The sequence below is a fragment of the Procambarus clarkii genome, chromosome 18 (genome assembly GCF_040958095.1).
Source record: "Procambarus clarkii isolate CNS0578487 chromosome 18, FALCON_Pclarkii_2.0, whole genome shotgun sequence".
Classification (NCBI taxonomy): domain Eukaryota; kingdom Metazoa; phylum Arthropoda; class Malacostraca; order Decapoda; family Cambaridae; genus Procambarus; species Procambarus clarkii.
This window is the reverse complement of record NC_091167.1, coordinates 43,708,210-43,726,873: the sequence shown is the minus strand read 5'-3', so window position 1 is coordinate 43,726,873 and position 18,664 is coordinate 43,708,210. Positions and strand designations below refer to the sequence as shown.

The following is an 18,664-nucleotide window of genomic DNA, read 5'->3' as shown; positions in this document are numbered from 1 at the left end:
CCTTGGGGGGCCTTGCATGATATTTTCCATTCATGAATAATCAAGTGAAGTGAGGGCAGTTTTTCAAGTATTCTTGGGCAGTGCTGCCTTGGTGCTGTCCTTGCCCCAGGGATGTGGACATGTGGCAATTGCATGTTCAGTTGCCTATGCTTTCTGGGCTTGATATTGTGGGGGATCACAGGATCTCTGCACACTTGGCTATTGTTTTGTGCAATAATATCTATGACCTATAACTTTTCATTGTATTTTTATTCCCTATTTTTATGTTGTTTGGTACCTTCTGTCCCAATGAAATTTGGAAGCAGGGTAGTAATAATAATGATGCTTATGAGCCCCCAAGAATTGCCATTTCTACAAGTTCATCATAAGATATCATCTAAGTCTGGGTTGATATACAGCACAGCATAGCACAGCACCCTTTACTGTGCTGTGTGAAGGGTGCCTTTTATATAGATGCCTCAGAATCCTACCTAAGACCATAAAATTTTGTTCTAGCCAGATCATTTCTCAGTAATTCTCATCCATATTACAACACTAGCTTTATAAATTTTCTGAAAATTTAAACAGAATATTCTACATTCTTCATACAACAAAAACTTCTCGAAGCTTCATGACCTAATTGTTCCATAATACTGTATAATGATTTTGCAGAACTATCACAAACGAGGGGTGATGGCCTTGGCACTTCCTGTAGCAGTAAAATTTCTTCATAAAGGAAATCGTGAACTGAGCCGCAACATGAGTTCCTACCTCTCCTTGGCAGCCATTGAGGCAGCTGATCTCCTGGCCCTACATATTCAGCCTATTATTGACTCTGTGATATCAGGTCAGTTATTAGTTATTGACGAGCACTAATCTAGCGAACATGCTCAGGAAAGTGCTTTTCATGTAAAACTTAGTCTATTTCATAGTACTAGTATTCAATACAATAATTTATATCGTCATTACTATTAGCAAAACACAAACACTTTACTTCTTTTGCATTTGTACTTGTTAATGATGTGAGATGTTTGAAGGTTATCCATTGCTTCCTTCTCCACAGGTAACTACTCGCTGTCCCGTGTACTGCCGCAGATATATGCCGTTAAGAAAGAACCTATACATGACCATGTGATGACTCTGGTGTCTCTCCTGCCTCAGTGTGATACTAATGAAAAACTTGGACTCCTCATGCTTTTCTCACTTGTTGCCAAGAACAGACCGGCAGTAAGTAATCAGATTACATTGTTTCTCTGCATGCAACATTTGATTTTATGATAGATATGTTTAGATAGATGCTTTTAAAGATTAGCAAATACAGAGAATAAATCATAATAACATGACTAAAATGAATTACCCAACTCAAATGAAATTAAAAGAAAGTGACTACATTTAGGTCCATTCTGGTCCGCCACGATTTGACCAAGGATACAGGATTGACTGAAGCATCTTCACTTTCATTTAATTTCATGTTGGGTGGAATATCCTTGTTGACCTTGAACAAAACAAGGAAGGTAATGTGATTTGATCAAGAGGATCTTTTGAGCAAGGTGATGTCTAGTAATGAAGGCTTGTCCTTCACAGGTGTTTTCTTCAACTTATGGGAGGCTAGAGGGAGTACCTGGCATTACCCGAGATCTGTCCATTTCTTTCTCTTCCCCCTCCCTTCCTCCCTTGCACTCTCTCCCATTCTCCCTCCCTCCCATTTTCCCCTTCTGTTCTCTTCCCTTATTCCTCCCATTCTCTCCCCTAGTGTGGAAAGCATGCTCAAGTAATGTTGAATCAATGTTATCGATGTTGTTTCAGTGCGCAAAGAAATCACTTTAACGTGATGTATCAATGAGAAAATCAGTAGGACCCGCTGAGGAGGATTAAAACCTATGCTCTGAGTACTCCCAAGTAAATGCCTTAGACCACTGTTTAGTGCCAAGCGACAAGGTACCATTCAGTTGTGGAATTCTTATTTGGCCTACTGGGGGATCACAAGCCAGCCTGAGAGAGATGCAGCAAGCAGTAGCACGTGTGAAAAATTTGATGTACCGAATAAATTTATTCATGTTTGCCACCATCAAGGGAAGGCACCCAGAAAGTCGGTAAAACAAAGCAGACCACTGCTTGGTTAGAAACATGACCTCAGTCTGAAAACAGCCAAAATAACTCCCCTAACAATGTAAACAAATGATCAACAATTAGTGAAACCAGTGCGAGTTAGGGTGCTTCACCTCGCCCCTCATTTGGGCGAAGGAGGTAGGCAGACTGGGTCAGGCTGCTGTTCCACTACCACTTCTTATGCTGATGTGGACTGTGCCTGGTTGCCTTCTCAGTTTGCTCTGGCTCTGGTCTACTGTCTTAGCAAAGTTGTGTTTTGCCTTTGTGGGTTTTTCCTGTGCACAGTTGTGGAGCGTGATCCAGGAGTTTAGTGTGCTTGGAGCAAGGCATGTGCCCAGGGTTTCCTTCCCTGAGTGCTCCCAGGGAAGGAAGTCTGATCAATGTTCCCTTGTACATTGATCAGACATGCCTGGTTGCTGGTTTGATCAATCGGGCTGCTCGATGCAGCTGGTTGCAGTCTAACATATGAATCACATCCTGGTTGATCAGGTATCCTTTGAAGGTGCTTGTCGAGTTCTCTTTTTGAACACTGTGAGAGGTCGTCCAGGTATGCCCATTATGTGTAAGGTAAGAGTATTGAAAAGTCTTTCCTGCCTCCATCCCCCAGAGTGTTGGAGGCATTTCTATCATCATAAGAGCTGGTGGTGGAGCAGCCCGCTGACCCAGTCTGCCACCCTCCTTCCCCCCCCCCCCCTCCAAACAAGGGGAGGTGGGGGGGTGAACTAACTCGCACTAGTTTAACATTTTTTATTGCATTGTTAGGGGAGTTCTTTTGACTGTTTTGAGGGGTGTGATTTTTTTTAACCAAGTGGTAGTCTATTTTGTTTCATTAACTTTCTGGGTGCCTTCACTTGGTAGTGACAGACATGAATAAATTTACATAAAATTTTCATAAGTGCCACTGCTTCTTGGGACTCTCTGAAGGGGCCAGGTTCTGTCTTGTGGTCCCAAATTCAGCCAAATAAGAAATGATGGCACCTTGCAGTTTGCACTATATCAGAATAGTAGCTTCTGGGAGCAACTGGGGCTCATCCAAAAATTTGCTTTTCATTACATTCAACGCTCATTTTCTGTGGGGAGCCCCTACGGCTCCCTGGAGCTTATCGGGCTAATGTGTTTTATATTAGACCGGGACATTAGCTACGGAGTTCGGATCTACCAGGGACCACGAGCTAGAACCTGGCCCCTTCAGAAAGGGTTTCAGGGATGCTTTGCTCCTCTTCAGATGACTGATGTGTCTCCGGTCTGGCTTCTGTTGGGGCCGAGTGCTTGGATGGTGTCCCTGGATCTCCAGGATGCTTCTTGGCATATTTCTATCCTCCAGGGTTCTGGGACCGGCATACAATGTAGTTAGTGGATGGGGCTTTAGGTTTGCCGCTTTAGGGTTTGCCGCTTTCGTTGCCTTAGTTTGCATCTGGGACCTCGCATATTTATGCGTCTTAGCCGGGCCTTCGTGACCTGTCTGCATCTGCTTGGGTTTTCGGGTTCTGGCCTACCTCGACAACTGGCTGGTGTAGGCTCCCAGTCAGTCCTCTTGTCTACTTGCCAGTGGTATGATTTTTCCAGCTCGCTGGGTTCAGTTTTCTGGTGACCTAGAGGAGGTCCCTTCTGGTTACGTTCCGGGTTCGGACCAGGTTGGGTCTTGTTTGGGACTTCTCGGACCGCTTCCAACCACGCGCTAGTTGGCCTGTACGCGTATCAACACCCTCATCTTCCAAAGCAACCCTCGTATTCCGATGTAAATTTTCCGAGCAAATCCTGCTCGTATTCCGAAAAACGCAGTATACAGGGACGCTCATATTCCGAGGTACCACTGTAAAGGTACTTATAAAATCAAGGGATGATTTGTTTAGCTACTTTTATAGTACTATATTGTATTAATAAAATTAATTGTTAAACTTTGGCTCTTTTTTTTTCAGTATTGGATACAGACCTTGTCTTTGTTTGCAAATGTATAAAAATGTTCTTATTGCATTATCTTCGTTTCTATCTTGTGCATTATAACTTGGCTATGTGTATGAATGTCTTGCAAGTATTAAACCCATTTGTAAACATCAGTAACTGTGTGTGTTTGTTTCACATTACAAGGAGCTGGTATGAGTAAAATTATATATGATTTCAGCTTCTTGAACCATCACTGCCACAACTAGTCGAGTGTCTGAGCATCAGCGGTACATCTATGGCCACCTTGCAGATATTTGTGGAATTATGTGCTTGGCGACCTCACCCGTTCTCAGAACATGTGACCAGACTGAAGAGTATAGTAGAGCAGCAGCCTCACTGTCTTGCCCTTGCCTTGCAGGTTAGTGTGCTTCCTGTCTTAACAACTAAACCTACCAAGTTGACTTTCCTGTGGTTTATTCTGTCCCATCTTTCTCAACAACCCCACATTGCTGCTCCTTAAAGAAAGATCTGTTGTATCCTTAACCCTAAGACAGCGGTTATTGTCATTTGTTGATTCACAGTGTAATGCAGTTATCATTATATGAATATATAAACAATTATTGTCTGTGTTTTACATGTATAATGCAAATATGAGTAATATAGGACTGTGAATGTAATTGAGTTTACCTTGACCCATGGACAAAAATTCTGCTAACATTACATGGTACAAATGTAGTTATCGTCATTAATGTTACTAGGGGAATGCGGTCATCTTCATCATATCATGATTTAAACAATTATTGTCTGGGTTTTACATGTATGATACAAATATAGATATAAAAGCTCTCCATTGATGTAAATAAAAAAAAAAGTAATAAAACAATCAGTGAAACATCAGAGGGATAAAACAGGAAGAGTGCAGCAAAGCTGAGCACCAGGTGTTGACAAGTGCCAGTTGCAGCCTTGCAGAGCGCCTCCATCCTGAGAAATGATAAACATTCTTAAACTTACTTTCATGTGTTTCTTACATTCTGCATACACATTAATAATTCTATAATGAAAAATGATTTGTTGGAATATTTTTGTTTCCTGTTGGCTCCCCAGAGCTAACTGGGCTGATATGAATGTATTTGACCCTGGCATCAGTCAAGCAAATGGAGTTCTTAGGCTTACCAGGGACCATGAGCCAGAACCTGACCCCCTCAGAGAGAAACGAGGAACAATGGCCTATAGAAACCCCATGTAGGTGAGAAGCATTCTATGTCTGCCATCAACTGAGTCAGGCACCCAGAAAAGTAAGTGTCCCAAAACAAACCTCTATTCTGGTTAAGAAATTGCTACTGAAAGCCGAACTAGTGGACAACTTCCCAAATGAAAACGAGTAAACAAGCATGTCGTCACCACGTCACCGCCCCGCTGTCTGCACATCTGCAGGAGCCACAGACCCCCGTGCCAGCTATCCACCCTGCAGTTCTGTGGCTGATATGAGGCCGGCCCCAAGAGCAGTAAGTACTGCTCTTGGGGTCATCTTCCACAAGTCACCTTGGGGGTTACCTCCATAAGGTTTTTTGCAGCTCGGTGATTGACTGTCCTTGAAGTCAGTTGGAGTGTTTCCTTCACTCCTGTTTACCTCTGGGTAGGGGGTAGTATTCGTCACTGATTGGGGCGCAGAGTACCGTGCAGCTAGTTGTAACCTCCTATGGCGGCCGGCTCTGTTCTGCCTGGGTACGTTGTCCTCTTGCGGGGTTTTTCTTTTGTTTCATTTTCTTCCCTAGTGGGGGGGGTCTGCCCCTTGGTTTTGATCTCACCTGCTTGTATCTTGGTGGTCCCTTGCTAGGCTCCCCATGAGTTAACACGTCCCAGGAAGGAGACAGCTTTAGCAGTTTGTTGGTAATTTTTGGCGCCGGTTAACAGTACCATGCCTGGGCTTCCCTGACCGCGAGTTCTGTCTCAGGACCCTGGGAAACCCCACGGGAACGCATGGGTCCGATAAAAGCGATCCCTGGGTTCCCTCTCGCCTTGTGCGAGTTTGAGGGTTTCTCGGTCTTCTTGTTTCTGGGTGACCTTCACCGTTTATGCCTCCGTCATGCTGCCTGCTGAATCTGTGACACCTTCGACCCGGAGTCCTGAGAGTTTTGTTGCTTGTATGTGATGCTGTACACCCAGTCCACTGATGACTCTATTCGGGTGTTGGCAGCTCAGGCGTTGCACTCTCATTTTGGATGGCTGCAATGCTCTAGGTTGGTTGCTGGCTCGGAAGCCCTGAAGGTGCCCCGTTTAAGTTACAGGGACCCCGGACTTGGAGGTGTTAGTCGCTTTGACTTTAGTTCAGTCCTTGCCCCCTCGTCCTTTCCCCCTCGTCCTTCCCCTGCTGTGGGAAGTTTCTGTTTATGCAGAAGCCTGAAATTTACCCTGATGGTTTACCTGCTGGGTTGGGTTTGGCCTTATTGGCTGTTGACCCGGTTTCCCAGGACATCCATAGGGTTATTTGGTCCAGCCAGCCTGTGGTCTATCCTCATGCCTTCGACGTTTGTAAGTTTACTGCACTGGCTGCCACCTTCGGTAACATGTCTTGGGATGACATTCGTGCACAGGGTTTTTGGAGGTCGAACAGGGTCCTGGCTGCTCGCTACCTTGTCAGTGTCCCTGGGCCTAGTCGGGCCTGTGTCACATTGGGTTGGTGGTTGCAGCCAGTTGTCTCGACTTCGCGTTGGGGAGCGAGGGCCGACCGCCTCCTGGGTTTTGTCTTCAGGTTAGTAGCTCCTGGGAGCTGAAGGGGCTTCCCTCAGAAAAGCAGCATTGAATGTAATGAAACACCAGTTTCCGGGCGAGACCTGAAGGCTCCCCGGCATCCCTCTGGTCGCCGATTTTTTGGGATTTTTGACATCCAGCCTCTGAAACTGAAGGTGGATGGGGGATGCCGGCATGGGGGGTCTGGGGCCCGTCCCCTTTCCCCTGCAGGAAAGGGAAGGTTGCGCAGACAGCCAGTGGACAGTTTTGTCCACTACTTTGGCTTTCAGTAGCAATATTTTAACTGGAATAGGGGTTTGTTTTGGGGCACTTAACTTTCTGGGTGCCTGACCCGGCAGGCACCCTGTCTGTCGATGGCAGACATAGAATGCTTCCAACCACATGGGGGGTTTCTATAGGACATTGCTCCTTGTTTCTCTCTGAGGGGTCCAGGTTCTGGCTCGTGCTCCCCGGTAGATATAGAACTCCATGCACACTGATGCCTGAGTCTAATACCTGTACATTGATATCAGCCTGGTTAGCCCCAGGGAGCCTCCGGGGATCTCACCCAGAAACTGGCGTATCATTACATTCAACGCAGATTTTTTGTCATGTTTTGCCATAGGTTTGTTTTTCATGTGTTTACTAAACTTTCAGGTGATGGCTGCAGTAGGGAGAATCAGCAAGGAGAAAGGCAAGAGTTCCTTGGATTACATTGCTCAACAACTTCCCAAAGTTGACTCAAATAGTTTAGGTGTTGGTAAGTGAAGTTAAATACTATTATGGGTTGTGTTTCCTTTGTTGGTTTGTATTGGGTTTAATACAAACAGTATTGCCAAAGACAGCCGAAAGAGCGGCATAGTTCCTAACATCATGGGCGTGAGGGGTAGACCACAGGTTGGCTGAACTAAATGACACTGCGGACAACCTGCGAGATACGAGCTCTGGAACACGGAACCAGGGAAACCGGAGCAACTTGCCCTAACCAAACATTAGGGTGGTGCTTCGGCTCTTCACAGCATTTTCTTCCCCTCTTTTTCTTCAGGGGGTGGGTGGGGGGGAGGGGCACTGCCCTGCATGTTTTGGCTTTCTGATGTTTTGATGTTCAGCCCTTGCTTCTTCCCTGCCTCTTGCATTCCTGTCATCCTTCCCTGCCATTGGTCATGTGTTTTTTCGTGTCTGGGCGCATGGGGGTGCGCATTGTTTGGGTTTCTGTTCTTCATTCTTTTGGCCACCACTCTTGTGCTGCTGTGTTCCTTCGGTGACAGGCTAAGGTTGCTGCTTATCTGTTTTGTCCTGCTTTTGTGTTCATGGTCGGAGTGGGTTGTCCTGGTGTCTATCCTCTGTTTCCCTGGTGTGCATGGTTTTCTGTTCTCTGCACCTTGGGGGCTTTGTTTCCAGGTTCTGGACTTGGTTCCTGGCCCGCCCCACACCGTTTTGCATGCTTGTGCAAATATATATTCTTTGGCTCTGGAATTTCCTGAGAACAAGGGAATTTCAAGGAAATAACCAGAATTGTATTAGGTTTCCTGAAGATTTCATTTTGTACAAACGCACTTTAGAACATTTTCGTTTAATGTTTCACACATTTCCTTTTCATTTTCCATGAATCCGTAACCCAGTTCTGTGTGGGATCTGGTTTTGTTTGTGTTTGGTTTCTCCTACACTACTTGGTTGCGATCCTCCGTTCCAGTGTTTTTCTGGTTGGCAGCCTGTCTTTTGGCTGGCAGGTGTGGGCACCCTGCCAGTTGGCAGCTCTGCTTGGGCAGGTTCTGTTTTTTTCCCAGCTGGCCGGGTTCGGGTTCCTGGTCGGTTGGTGAAAGTCCTAGTTAGTTCTGTCCCGGGTTCGGACTGGGCTGTGCCTTGGTTGGGATTCTTGGACGGTATCCGGGTCTTTTTTCCCTGTGCCATTGCTCTAGCTGCGGTTCTGCCTTCAGCTGTTTTTGAGGGGGTCCGGGGCCGCTCGGTGGTTGCTCGAGCGGCTGTGTGGAAGTCTGAACTTTGCTGTGATCATGTACCTACTAGGTTGGGTTTGGTTGCTGTGTTCTGGTTCATTTGGGGCCGTCCCTGCCACATCTCTTGGGATCACTGACTTTGTCCCCCGGGAGCCTTGCATTGGCTGCTGCATCGCCTTCTTCCTCTTAGAACTTTTTGGGGTTTGGTACTTTGGCGCCTTCCAGAGCCCTGCCTCAATGTGTTCACAGATGCCTCCTCTATAGGCTGGGGGTTTGTGACCAGTGCTCAACAGGCCGGCCTGCGGTGGTGGGATCCGTCCTTCTGTCGAGCTCACAGTACGGTGCGGGAGTTTTCAGCCTGTTGTGTGCACTGCATCGCATTTGGCTTGCTCGGGGCTCTACGATCTGGCTCCATTCGGACTGCACTCCGGGGGGTTCATTGCCTAAACCGCGGGGGGGTCTCTGTGGTCCATGGCTCTTTGGGGCTGGTTGCTTCGGGTGGCTCTTCTGCCGAGTTCTCAGGGTTTACCTCTCTGTGCGGTTCATTTCCAGGACGTGTCCAACGTCCTAGTAGACAGCCTGTCACAGTTCATTCCTCTGTCCACTGTATGGATGGTCGACGCCGATTCAATCAGCTGGCTCTGTTGGACGTTCTGGCTTCTGAAGGTGGACCTCTTTGTGTCTGTGTGGTTAAGGGCGCCTGTCTATGTGGCGCCCGTCCCCAACTGTAAAGCCTTCGCAGTAGGAGCTTTTCAGCTGTTGCTTTGAGTTCTCGCTCAGCTTGAGTCCTATCGGTGGAGGGTTCTCCTTCTGGCCCCATGGTGGTCAGCCCAGCCTTGGTTTCAGGCGTTGCTTGCTTGGTGTCCGATCCCAGGGCGTTTTCCATGTCTCCGCCTCTTTCAACAGATCGGGCCAGTGAGGTACCTTGCTGGTTCGCTCTTGTCTTCCCCGCTTCACATCTGAAGCTTCTGACATGGGTGTATCACCGTCTGTATGGTAACTGGGTGGCTACTCTAATTGTGTCCCACCTGCGGTCTTCTTCTCAGCGGCAGTATGAAGTCTTGTGGAGGTCTTTTCGCCACTTCCTTTCCCTGCGTAGGTTGTCTTCGGTTTCGGGTCGTGTTGTGTTGCTTTTTCTTGGTTCTTTCCGGACAGGCATCTTATGCCGAATACTGTCACCTCGTATCGTGCGACGCTGGTGGAACTGCTCCAGCTTGCATTTGGGGTGGATGTCACTTCAGCTCCGTTTCGCAAAATTTCTAATGCCTTTTTCCACCTCCGGTGTGGTCATGCGCCGCCCGAGCCGTCCTGATCTTTGAACCGAGTGCTCTCCTTTCTCTCTCTTCTCTTCAGTTTGTGGTGGCCACTTTGATCCACGACTGTTTCCAGAAGGCTTTGTTCTTGTTAGCTTTGGCTTCTGGGGGTCGGGTCGGGGAGCTTCATGCTCTCCTCCGATGCAGAGGGTTTTGCTCTTTTGGCCTTCGAGCCGGGACAAACCCCCTCTTTCCCTCCCGGGGGTAAAGGGTTAGCACGAGCGAGTAGCGTGCGGTGTGGTGACTTGTTGCTTGTTTTCCTTGGAGAAGTTTCTAGCTTCTGTTCGATTTCAGGTTGCAATTTTTCTACCAGGAGGGGTCTGTTTCGGAGTGCCTACCTTTCTGGGTGCTCAACCCCGGTCGATGGCAGACATGAATGCTTTCATACATGAGTTTCATAGGCCATTGCTCCCTGCGCCTCTGAGGGGACCAGGTTCTGGATAGTGGTCCCCTGTAGGCATGACAAGTCCATATGACTGAAGCACCCATCTAATATTAGCTAATATCAGTCCAATAGCTCCAAGGAGTCTCCGGGGCTCTACCCCGAAAATAGCGTTTCATTACATTCAACGCTGGTTTTTTTGCATTGTCGACAATGTCTTTAAAACATAGTGTTTACCAAATTTTTCAAATAAAATCATAACTTTATTCATAAATGTCAGTATTGTACATTTATAGTAGAGTTAGTTTACACAAATTTACAGTAAATTTTTCACCCAAGAGAAGGTCAGTCACAACATGAAATACTGTATTGATAATAATAATAATGTAAAATATGTACAGTTAGTTATAAACTGTATACTCAAGAATTAGATTTAGATTTAGAAGCTACATTTATAAATTCTTTTAAAATCACTACAGTGGTTAAATTCAAAATGAAAAACTAATTCAGTAACAACTTAAACAAATTATTGCAATAATGGCCAAACTAAGCAGGTGTAGTCTAAATCAAATTTTACATCTTGGCATAAAATAAGTAACAGTGAGCTTACTGTTTGAAAGGTGATATATATGTATTGGAAAGTAAAGTGCAGTTTACCATTAAAACTGACAAATATTTCCACACTTTACATTACAAATGTAGGACAATGAAAATACAATTTTAAGGAGTGATATAAACTAATCAATGAATTTATACAAAAAATGGTCACACTCATCACTCTCAATTAACAGATTCTAGGCTCTCCTGGATCAGAATCACTCCCAAGCTTTCTAATAATACACAAATATTGTCAAAATGGTTTGGTCCCCTTAATATGTAGGTATATTGTAGATAGTTGTAGGTAATTAAAGTAGTGTGGCACCAGTTACCTGTAGGTGATGAGCTGGGTCCTAAGAGCTAAGCCTCTCCACATGAACATTTTGATGGGAGCTTTGAGTGTCTCTTAAAAATAATAGAAGACATTGTCATCTTGGACAAGATTTAGTTGTCCAAAACACTATGAACCTTTCACAGTAATTTTGCTCCTTCAGTCAAATATTTTGCAACTCATATTTGGAACTTTATGAATTTTGTTTTCAGTTTTGCGTGAGGTGCAAGTGTTGTGTAGCCAGTACCCAGCACTCCTGGTGGAATCCGAGTCCTTACTTACTGCTGTTAACAAGTGTACAGACCGCTCCAACACTTCTGCCAGAGTCTACATCCAGCAACTGAATAATGAGTACAATGAAATAAGGTAAAGATAAGAATATACAGGTACCAGTATTTCACATTTTAGGGACATTTAAATCATGCACAGCACCCTCAGTTGTGTGTGTGTGTGTGTGTGTGTGTGTGTGTGTGTGTGTGTGTGTGTGTGTGTGTGTGTGTGTGTGTGTGTGTGTGTGTGTGTGTGTGTGTATATATATATATATATTAGTATATTTTGGTAGCAGTCTTTCCTGTAGACATATATTATTAAATATGACCGAAAAAGTAAGATTAATAATTCTAACACGAATTTTCTCAATCTTTCGTACATTTCTTTTCACTGTTGGTGGTAATTCAAAAATCAATTCTCCAAAATTCATTTTTATTTTTAGTCTGACGCGACACTTGAGCGCGTTTCGTAAAACTTATTACATTTTCAAAGACTTTAGTTAACACATACACAACTGTTGTTGTGTATGGGTTTTCCTCACAGTCAGGGGAAATTTTGATTACAGTATAGCCATATTTAGAGGGATAAAGGTTAACAATATGAGATTTCTATCTTTGTTTTCCTTAAGAACACTTGGAATGTCCAGTCAGTAAGGTGCAGGTTCAGGTGGCCCTTTAAAATAATTAAATTTTGGGATTTTCAACTATTAATCTATTAATTTCTCCTTTTCCAGAAACACCAATGTAAACCACACTCCGGGTGGGGTGACCATTGTTCGTGTGGGTGGTAGTGGTGGGAAAACAGATGCTGTGGTTGGCTCAAGTCGCACAGATCTCAGCCTTGCTACGCGTGACCTGAGTATATTCCAGCCTCATTCATCAAGTGCAACTGGTGTTGGAAAATTTGGCAACAAATACCAGAAGCACAGTGACACTTCGAGAAGTACCGGGCGACTGGTCACAGCCTCCAATAGGTCCATGCCCAGATTAAATGCTTGTAAGTATTGTACTGGCACTGGATTTTTTCATAGCTGCTGATGCAATGCTTTATTAGAAAAATTTATTAAAATTCTGCATTAACAATTTAAAACTGTACATTTCTACCTTGAACAAAATTTATAGTATTTTGTACTGTAAGCTAGAAAAGACTAAATATCAACTGAGGAATGCTTTTGACGAATGTGACTATGAAGTCATCGCGCACAAAATGCAAATAAGGTAATTAGTAGCGAAGTAGGAATATGGATCTTTATTTTCTAATGAACAGAGTGTAGTAATAATGTAATAGTCTATGAAGTGAAATCCTGGTCATCCTCTGTGGAGACCTCAGTCCTCCAGGGTACTGTGCTTGCTCTGGTACTTTTTCTCATCCTCATATTGGACACAGACATGGACACAAATTATAGCACATACTTTGCAGATGACATGAGGAGTTTCATGAGTAGAAAATATATAGAACACAGCTGATGTTATTAACCCCAAAACTGATGTTAATTAGGCCTTTCACTGCAAAACTTTCACCTTCACTGGGCCACAGTGTGGCCCAGTGAAACCTGCCATTTTATTAGGGAGCCAGTTTGTTATGTTAAACAATAACATGTTGTTTAATGAAGTTAAGTTCCAGCTACTGCACGTTGGAAAAGATAAAAATATCAAAATGGAAACCACACACAACAATCAATCAAATCACATTATTAAATGACAAATGCAATACGGGAGATTTGGGAGTAATCATGTCAGAAGACCTTACATTTATGGAACACAATAAAGTAGCCATCACAACTGCAGTAAAAATGGCAGGTTGGATAACAAAAACCTTTCAAACAAGATATGCCAGACAAGTGATAATCAGTTTTAAGACACAAGAGTTCTCTATGGTGGAATATTGTTTCACATTAACAGCCCCATTCAGAGCTGAAGAAATTACTTATCTAGAGAGCATGCATAGGTCTTATACTGCCCAAATACAATTATTGGGAACACTTAAAATTATTACATCTGTGCTCTCTAAAGTGCAGGCAGGAGAGATTCATAATCATTAACACTGAAAATATTAGAGGGACTGGTCCCACAACTACACAAAAATAACTTCACATGAGATCAGGAGGCATAGCAGGAGGAGCAAAGTAGCCCTGTTAAAAACCAGAGGTGCAGTAGATGTGCTAAGAGAGAATTCTATCAACATTAAGGGACCAAGAGTTTTCAACACTGCCTGTAAATATAAGGGGCTGTAAATATAAGGGGCATGGGACAACTAGCCAACCTCTCATGGTGTTAAAGAGAGAACTTGATAAGCCCCTCCAAAGAATATACCTGATCAACCAGGCTGTGACTTGCACATTAGACTGCACGCAGCTGCATCTAAAATCCTGGTTAACCAGACCACCAACCAGGAGATCTGGTCATAGACCAAGCCTTGGGAACATTTGATCCAGGAACCAACACACAGTAAACACAAGGTAAGGTGAGGACTGGTGTTGCCTCCCTAAGTTGGCGGCAATGAAAAAGCTTGTTTAATTATATTTATGAAATAGAATTTTCTCTTGTTTAATGTTTTAAAGCTCTTGTTTATTTTAATTACAGTGCCTCAAAGTACTGGTCGCCTCGGATCATCCTCTATTCAACTGAACAAATCCATGACACGCCTTAGTTCCTCACATGGTATGCACATGAATCGCTCAATCACTGTTCTTGCCCCTCCATCACGTCACTTTTCTGGCCATCTTGGACCAAGTTCAGGGCACTTGGGCCATGGTTCAGTTACTGGCCACCATCTAAGCGGATCTCAAGTTGGTGGCTCGCAGATTGGAGTGTCACGGTTGGTGTCTAGTCCCCCTCCACCTCATGGCATTCCTTTGTCTGCTATATCACCACTTCCAGGTGAGTGCAAAATTAATGATTCATATAAAAAATAAAGTACGGTATCTAATAGTATAAGTGTTTATATGTTTTTTTAAGCATTACCTTTTTTGGCTCCTATTTAAATGTTGGCTGGCAAACTAGAATCTTCGTTTACCCATAGCGGTACTGTACTACCAGTGGGATAATGGTAAGGTATGATTTTTTGGGAGTGGTCCCTTAATGACTTTCTGTAGCTTTCTCACTGAGATTGCTCCATACAAGAAATCACATCAGTTGCTGGAATTCTGTTTTCCCTACTGGGGGACAAGAGCCAGAGCAAATGACATTCTACTACTTCACCAGTAAAGCATTCAGAAAGTAAGGAAGCTTTACAGACAACTACTGGGTTTCAAGACTTGAAACATTGAATCTGCTAAACAACTCTTTAAATGATTTAGCTGAACCCAAATGATTGTCTCGAATCTAGCTCGATCTTGTTAGCACCGATCACTGGTGGCTCCCTGTCTCCGTTTCTCCCTTCCAGTTTCACCGGTTCAGGTGATTTTTATCTGCTCCAGAAGTGAGTGGCTAGGTGATGGAGGACCGAGCTCTGGGCCTTCAGGTGGCAGCAATTGGTATGATTGCGTTCGAGCTAGTTTTGTGTGAATTATTGCATTTGGTTTTAGTTTAATCTGTTGGGGAGTTGGTTGGCAGTTTCCAAGATTCAAGTTTTGTGAACCCAGTGGTTGTCTGTAAAGCTTCGTTGACTTTCTGGATGCTATCTCAGTGAGATAGCTACAGGGAGCCACTAGAGCTCTACCAGAAAGAGGTATTTCATTACATTCAACACTGGGTGTCTATGCTATTATTGGTGATTCAGATAGATTGGTTTTCCTCATAGTTCAGTAAGATTTGTCAGCCTGCTTCATTTTCTTAATCCATAATATCTTACTGTTTCATAAATTTTAGAACTATATTGGTTAAGTGATACAGTATATGTTTTAGCAATAAAGCGAGTGGCATATAAAAGAAAAGGTAATATAGCAGGTAACTCGGTCTTAAAATGATAAATTGATTTGATAAATGGTACTGTAGTTGCAGCTTCTTTTAAATGTATTGGATGAAATTAATGGATAGTAAATCCATCCCAGTGTTGTCAAAAATGTCATATTAATAAGGGCAAATTGTCAATGATGTTCCAGGAACAGTGAGTCCTACCAAGAGTATGAGCTCTTCATTAGCAACACTACGAGAGGGAGCTGGAGAGCTTTGTGCTTCATCAGGCGTGCTAGGTGGTCCCCACCAGTCTCAAGTAACGCTCCTGCCTCCAGATCTGCCTCACACAACCACAGTAACATCCATTGGCCATCATACTTTGTCACTGCCACTCCACTTGTCATCTCGAGAACTTGGTTAGCAGTTGTGAGAACACTGTCAGTCTGTGTATTTATGTCAAAGTTTATTGCCTGTGTGTGTAATTACCTAAGTGTAAATACCTAAGTGTAGTTACAGGATGAGAGCTACGCTCGTGGTGTCCCGTCTACCAAGCACTCTGTTATATAATGCTTTGAAGCTACTGACAGTTTTGGCCTCCACCACCTTCTCACCTAACTTGTTCCAACTGTCTACCACTCTGTTTGCGAAAATGAATTTTCTTATATTTCTTCGGCATCTGTGTTTAGCTAGTTTAAATCTATAACCTCTTGTTCTTAAAGTTCCAGGTCTCAGGAAATCTTCCCTATCGATTTTATCAATTTCTGTTACTGTTTTGTACGTAGTGATCATATCACCTCTTTTTCTTCTGTCTTCTAGTTTTGGCATATTTAATGCCTCTAACCTCTCCTCGTAGCTCTTGCCCTTCAGTTCTCGGAGCCACTTAGTAGCATGTTTTTGCACCTTTTCTCGTTTGTTGATGTGCTTCTTAAGAGGTCACGCCCCGAGCGTGCGGGCAACCGCGCGGCAACACTGAAATGTGTATATTCGTTTCAGTTTTCTCACCTTATTTCTTGTACTACGTCGTTCGTTTTGATATCATTGTGTTTGCAATAGCATTCCCTACAGGTGTATATGCATATAATGTCCAAAAGCCTGGTGTGACTCCCAATAGCAAAGCCTAAAGTCGGCAAAAGTTACCCGTGAGCACACAAAATCAGTAAAATGTGTATACTCGTTTTGTTTTCTCACCTTATTTCTTGTACTACGTCGTTCGTTTTGGTATCATTTTGTTTGCAATTAAATTCCCTACAGGTGTGTGTGCATATAATGTACAAAAGCCCGGCGTGCCTCCCCGCAGGAAAGCCTAAAGTTACCTGTAAACGAGCACCAATTGGCACACCACAACCTAATGTGTATACTCGTTCAGTTTGATAACATCAATTTTCATGTTATGTCTTTCATTTTGGTATCAAATTGTTCGCAATAAAAAGGCGCGTATTTTAAAATTAGTCCCATAATAATACAGCAAAAACTGGAATTTTAACAAATATTTTAATTGTTGGAACTCATCATCACAAAATTATTTACTTCTTTCTAGTGTTCTGACATAAATGTTTGTGTTACATCTTTCATTTTGGTATCAAATTGTTTGCAATGTAAAGGCGTACATTTTAAAACTAGTCCCAAAATAATAGCACAATAAAAAGAATTTTAACAAATATTTTAAAATTTTGACCAAAAACGTATTTATAATTTTTCAAGTGTTCTGACATCAAGTTTCGTGTTACATCTTTCATTTTGGTATCAAATTGTGCGCACTCTAAAGGCGCTTATTTTGAAACTATCCCGAAGTCGATCGGATAAAAAATAAATTTTATACAATATTTTGGTAATGGACACAAGCACTGTCCACAGCTAGGACTCAAGAGAATAAAAGTGGATGTGATTGGTGTCCAAAGCGAGCGATTGTGTTAGGTGAGAAGGTGGTGGAGGCTAAAACCGCTAATAGTTTCAAAGCGTTATACGAGTGCTGAGAAGATGGGACATCACGAGCATAGCTCTCCTCTTGTAACTACATTTAGTAATTACATACATATATGTATATACACACAAATATATATATACTGTGTGTTTACTAGTTGTGTTGTGTTTTTACAGGGGTTGAGCTTTGCTCTTTCGGCCCACCTCTCAACTGTCAATCAACTGTTTACTAACTACCTTTTTTTTTTTTTTTTTCCTTCTCCCATTTCTTTTTTTTTCATTTTTTTTTTTTTCTCCCATTTCTTTTAGAGGCTCATAGGAATTGTATTATCTGATTTCCTATTGCTTTGAAAGACTTCCATTGGCATTGCCAAATATTCTCTTTCATAAAACACACTGGTGTGACCATCTTTACACAACTTAGAAACTTGCAAAAGTTTGTCAGGCTTACATCATATAATAATACACACTCATACTAAAACTATTGTGTATAATAAGCAACTGCTCTTTTTATTGCATATTTCAGGTGAACCTATCAATAGCATCTTTCATTATGATAAGCAAGTCCTCTTTGTGTTTTACTTGACGAATACAGTAGTGTCATTTGGTTAAATATCAGTCATGCACTGAAGTTTTCTGTATTGCCTTGGACAGCTCCCTCTTCATTGGCAGTGACGGTGTCCGGTGTAGGGGGCGTGATTGCTCACCTCAGGCACTCCCAGTCACCACTCTCGCTGCCTCCCTCCACTGTTTCATCCACCACCACCACCACAGCTACCACAACCACCCTACACTCTTCATCTGGTAATGACTATTCCATTTTTTAATTGGTTAATACAATTATGTCATGTGGAATGTGGAATTATGTGGAATGTTATGTCACCATATTGTAGGCAATCCCTCTTGAAAATTTGTACATTTCTGACTTTGGGAAGAATTGGTAAATATTGCATTTAAATGTAAGATATATAAATATTTGTAAGCCATTTTGGTAAATTGTGAATAAGGAATGTTAAAAACAGTGGTATGGGCCACAGTGAGAGCATCACTGTAATGTACATACTTGTGATTGACTCTTGGTGAAGATTTTGTATGAAATATATACGATTGTAAATGCAATAGTGTAATGAATAAATTTACCAGAAGTACATGGCTGGCACTTTATGTATATGTTGCACAGAGAAAGAGAACACATTTCTGGGGGGAGCCCCGTCGGCTCCCCGGAGCTATCCCAGGCTGATATGCTAATGTCAGACTTTGGCATCAGTCATGTGTATGGAGTTCTTAGGCCTACCGGGGACCACGGCCAGAACCGGGCCCCCTCAGAGAGGCAAGGGGAGCAATGGCCTATAGAAGCC

The 18,664-nt window shown here is 43.2% G+C and overlaps 1 protein-coding gene across 9 annotated transcripts in view; it reads left to right on the top strand.

Moving 5' to 3' along the window:
- The window catches only part of melt (ventricular zone expressed PH domain-containing protein melted), a 63,612-nt gene that overhangs the window by 12,940 nt on the left and 32,008 nt on the right, over positions 1–18,664 (top strand). For 8 of the 9 annotated variants that reach the window (XM_069326557.1, XM_069326561.1, XM_069326558.1 and 5 more), the window contains exons 5-13: positions 652–826; positions 1,043–1,206; positions 4,211–4,390; positions 7,360–7,462; positions 11,493–11,646; positions 12,284–12,546; positions 14,133–14,429; positions 15,593–15,802; positions 17,961–18,110. In XM_069326557.1, the coding sequence (XP_069182658.1) occupies positions 652–826; positions 1,043–1,206; positions 4,211–4,390; positions 7,360–7,462; positions 11,493–11,646; positions 12,284–12,546; positions 14,133–14,429; positions 15,593–15,802; positions 17,961–18,110 (1,696 nt within the window). The remainder of the gene's footprint in view (positions 1–651; positions 827–1,042; positions 1,207–4,210; positions 4,391–7,359; positions 7,463–11,492; positions 11,647–12,283; positions 12,547–14,132; positions 14,430–15,592; positions 15,803–17,960; positions 18,111–18,664) is intronic. The other variant, XM_069326562.1, reaches the window with a different exon arrangement.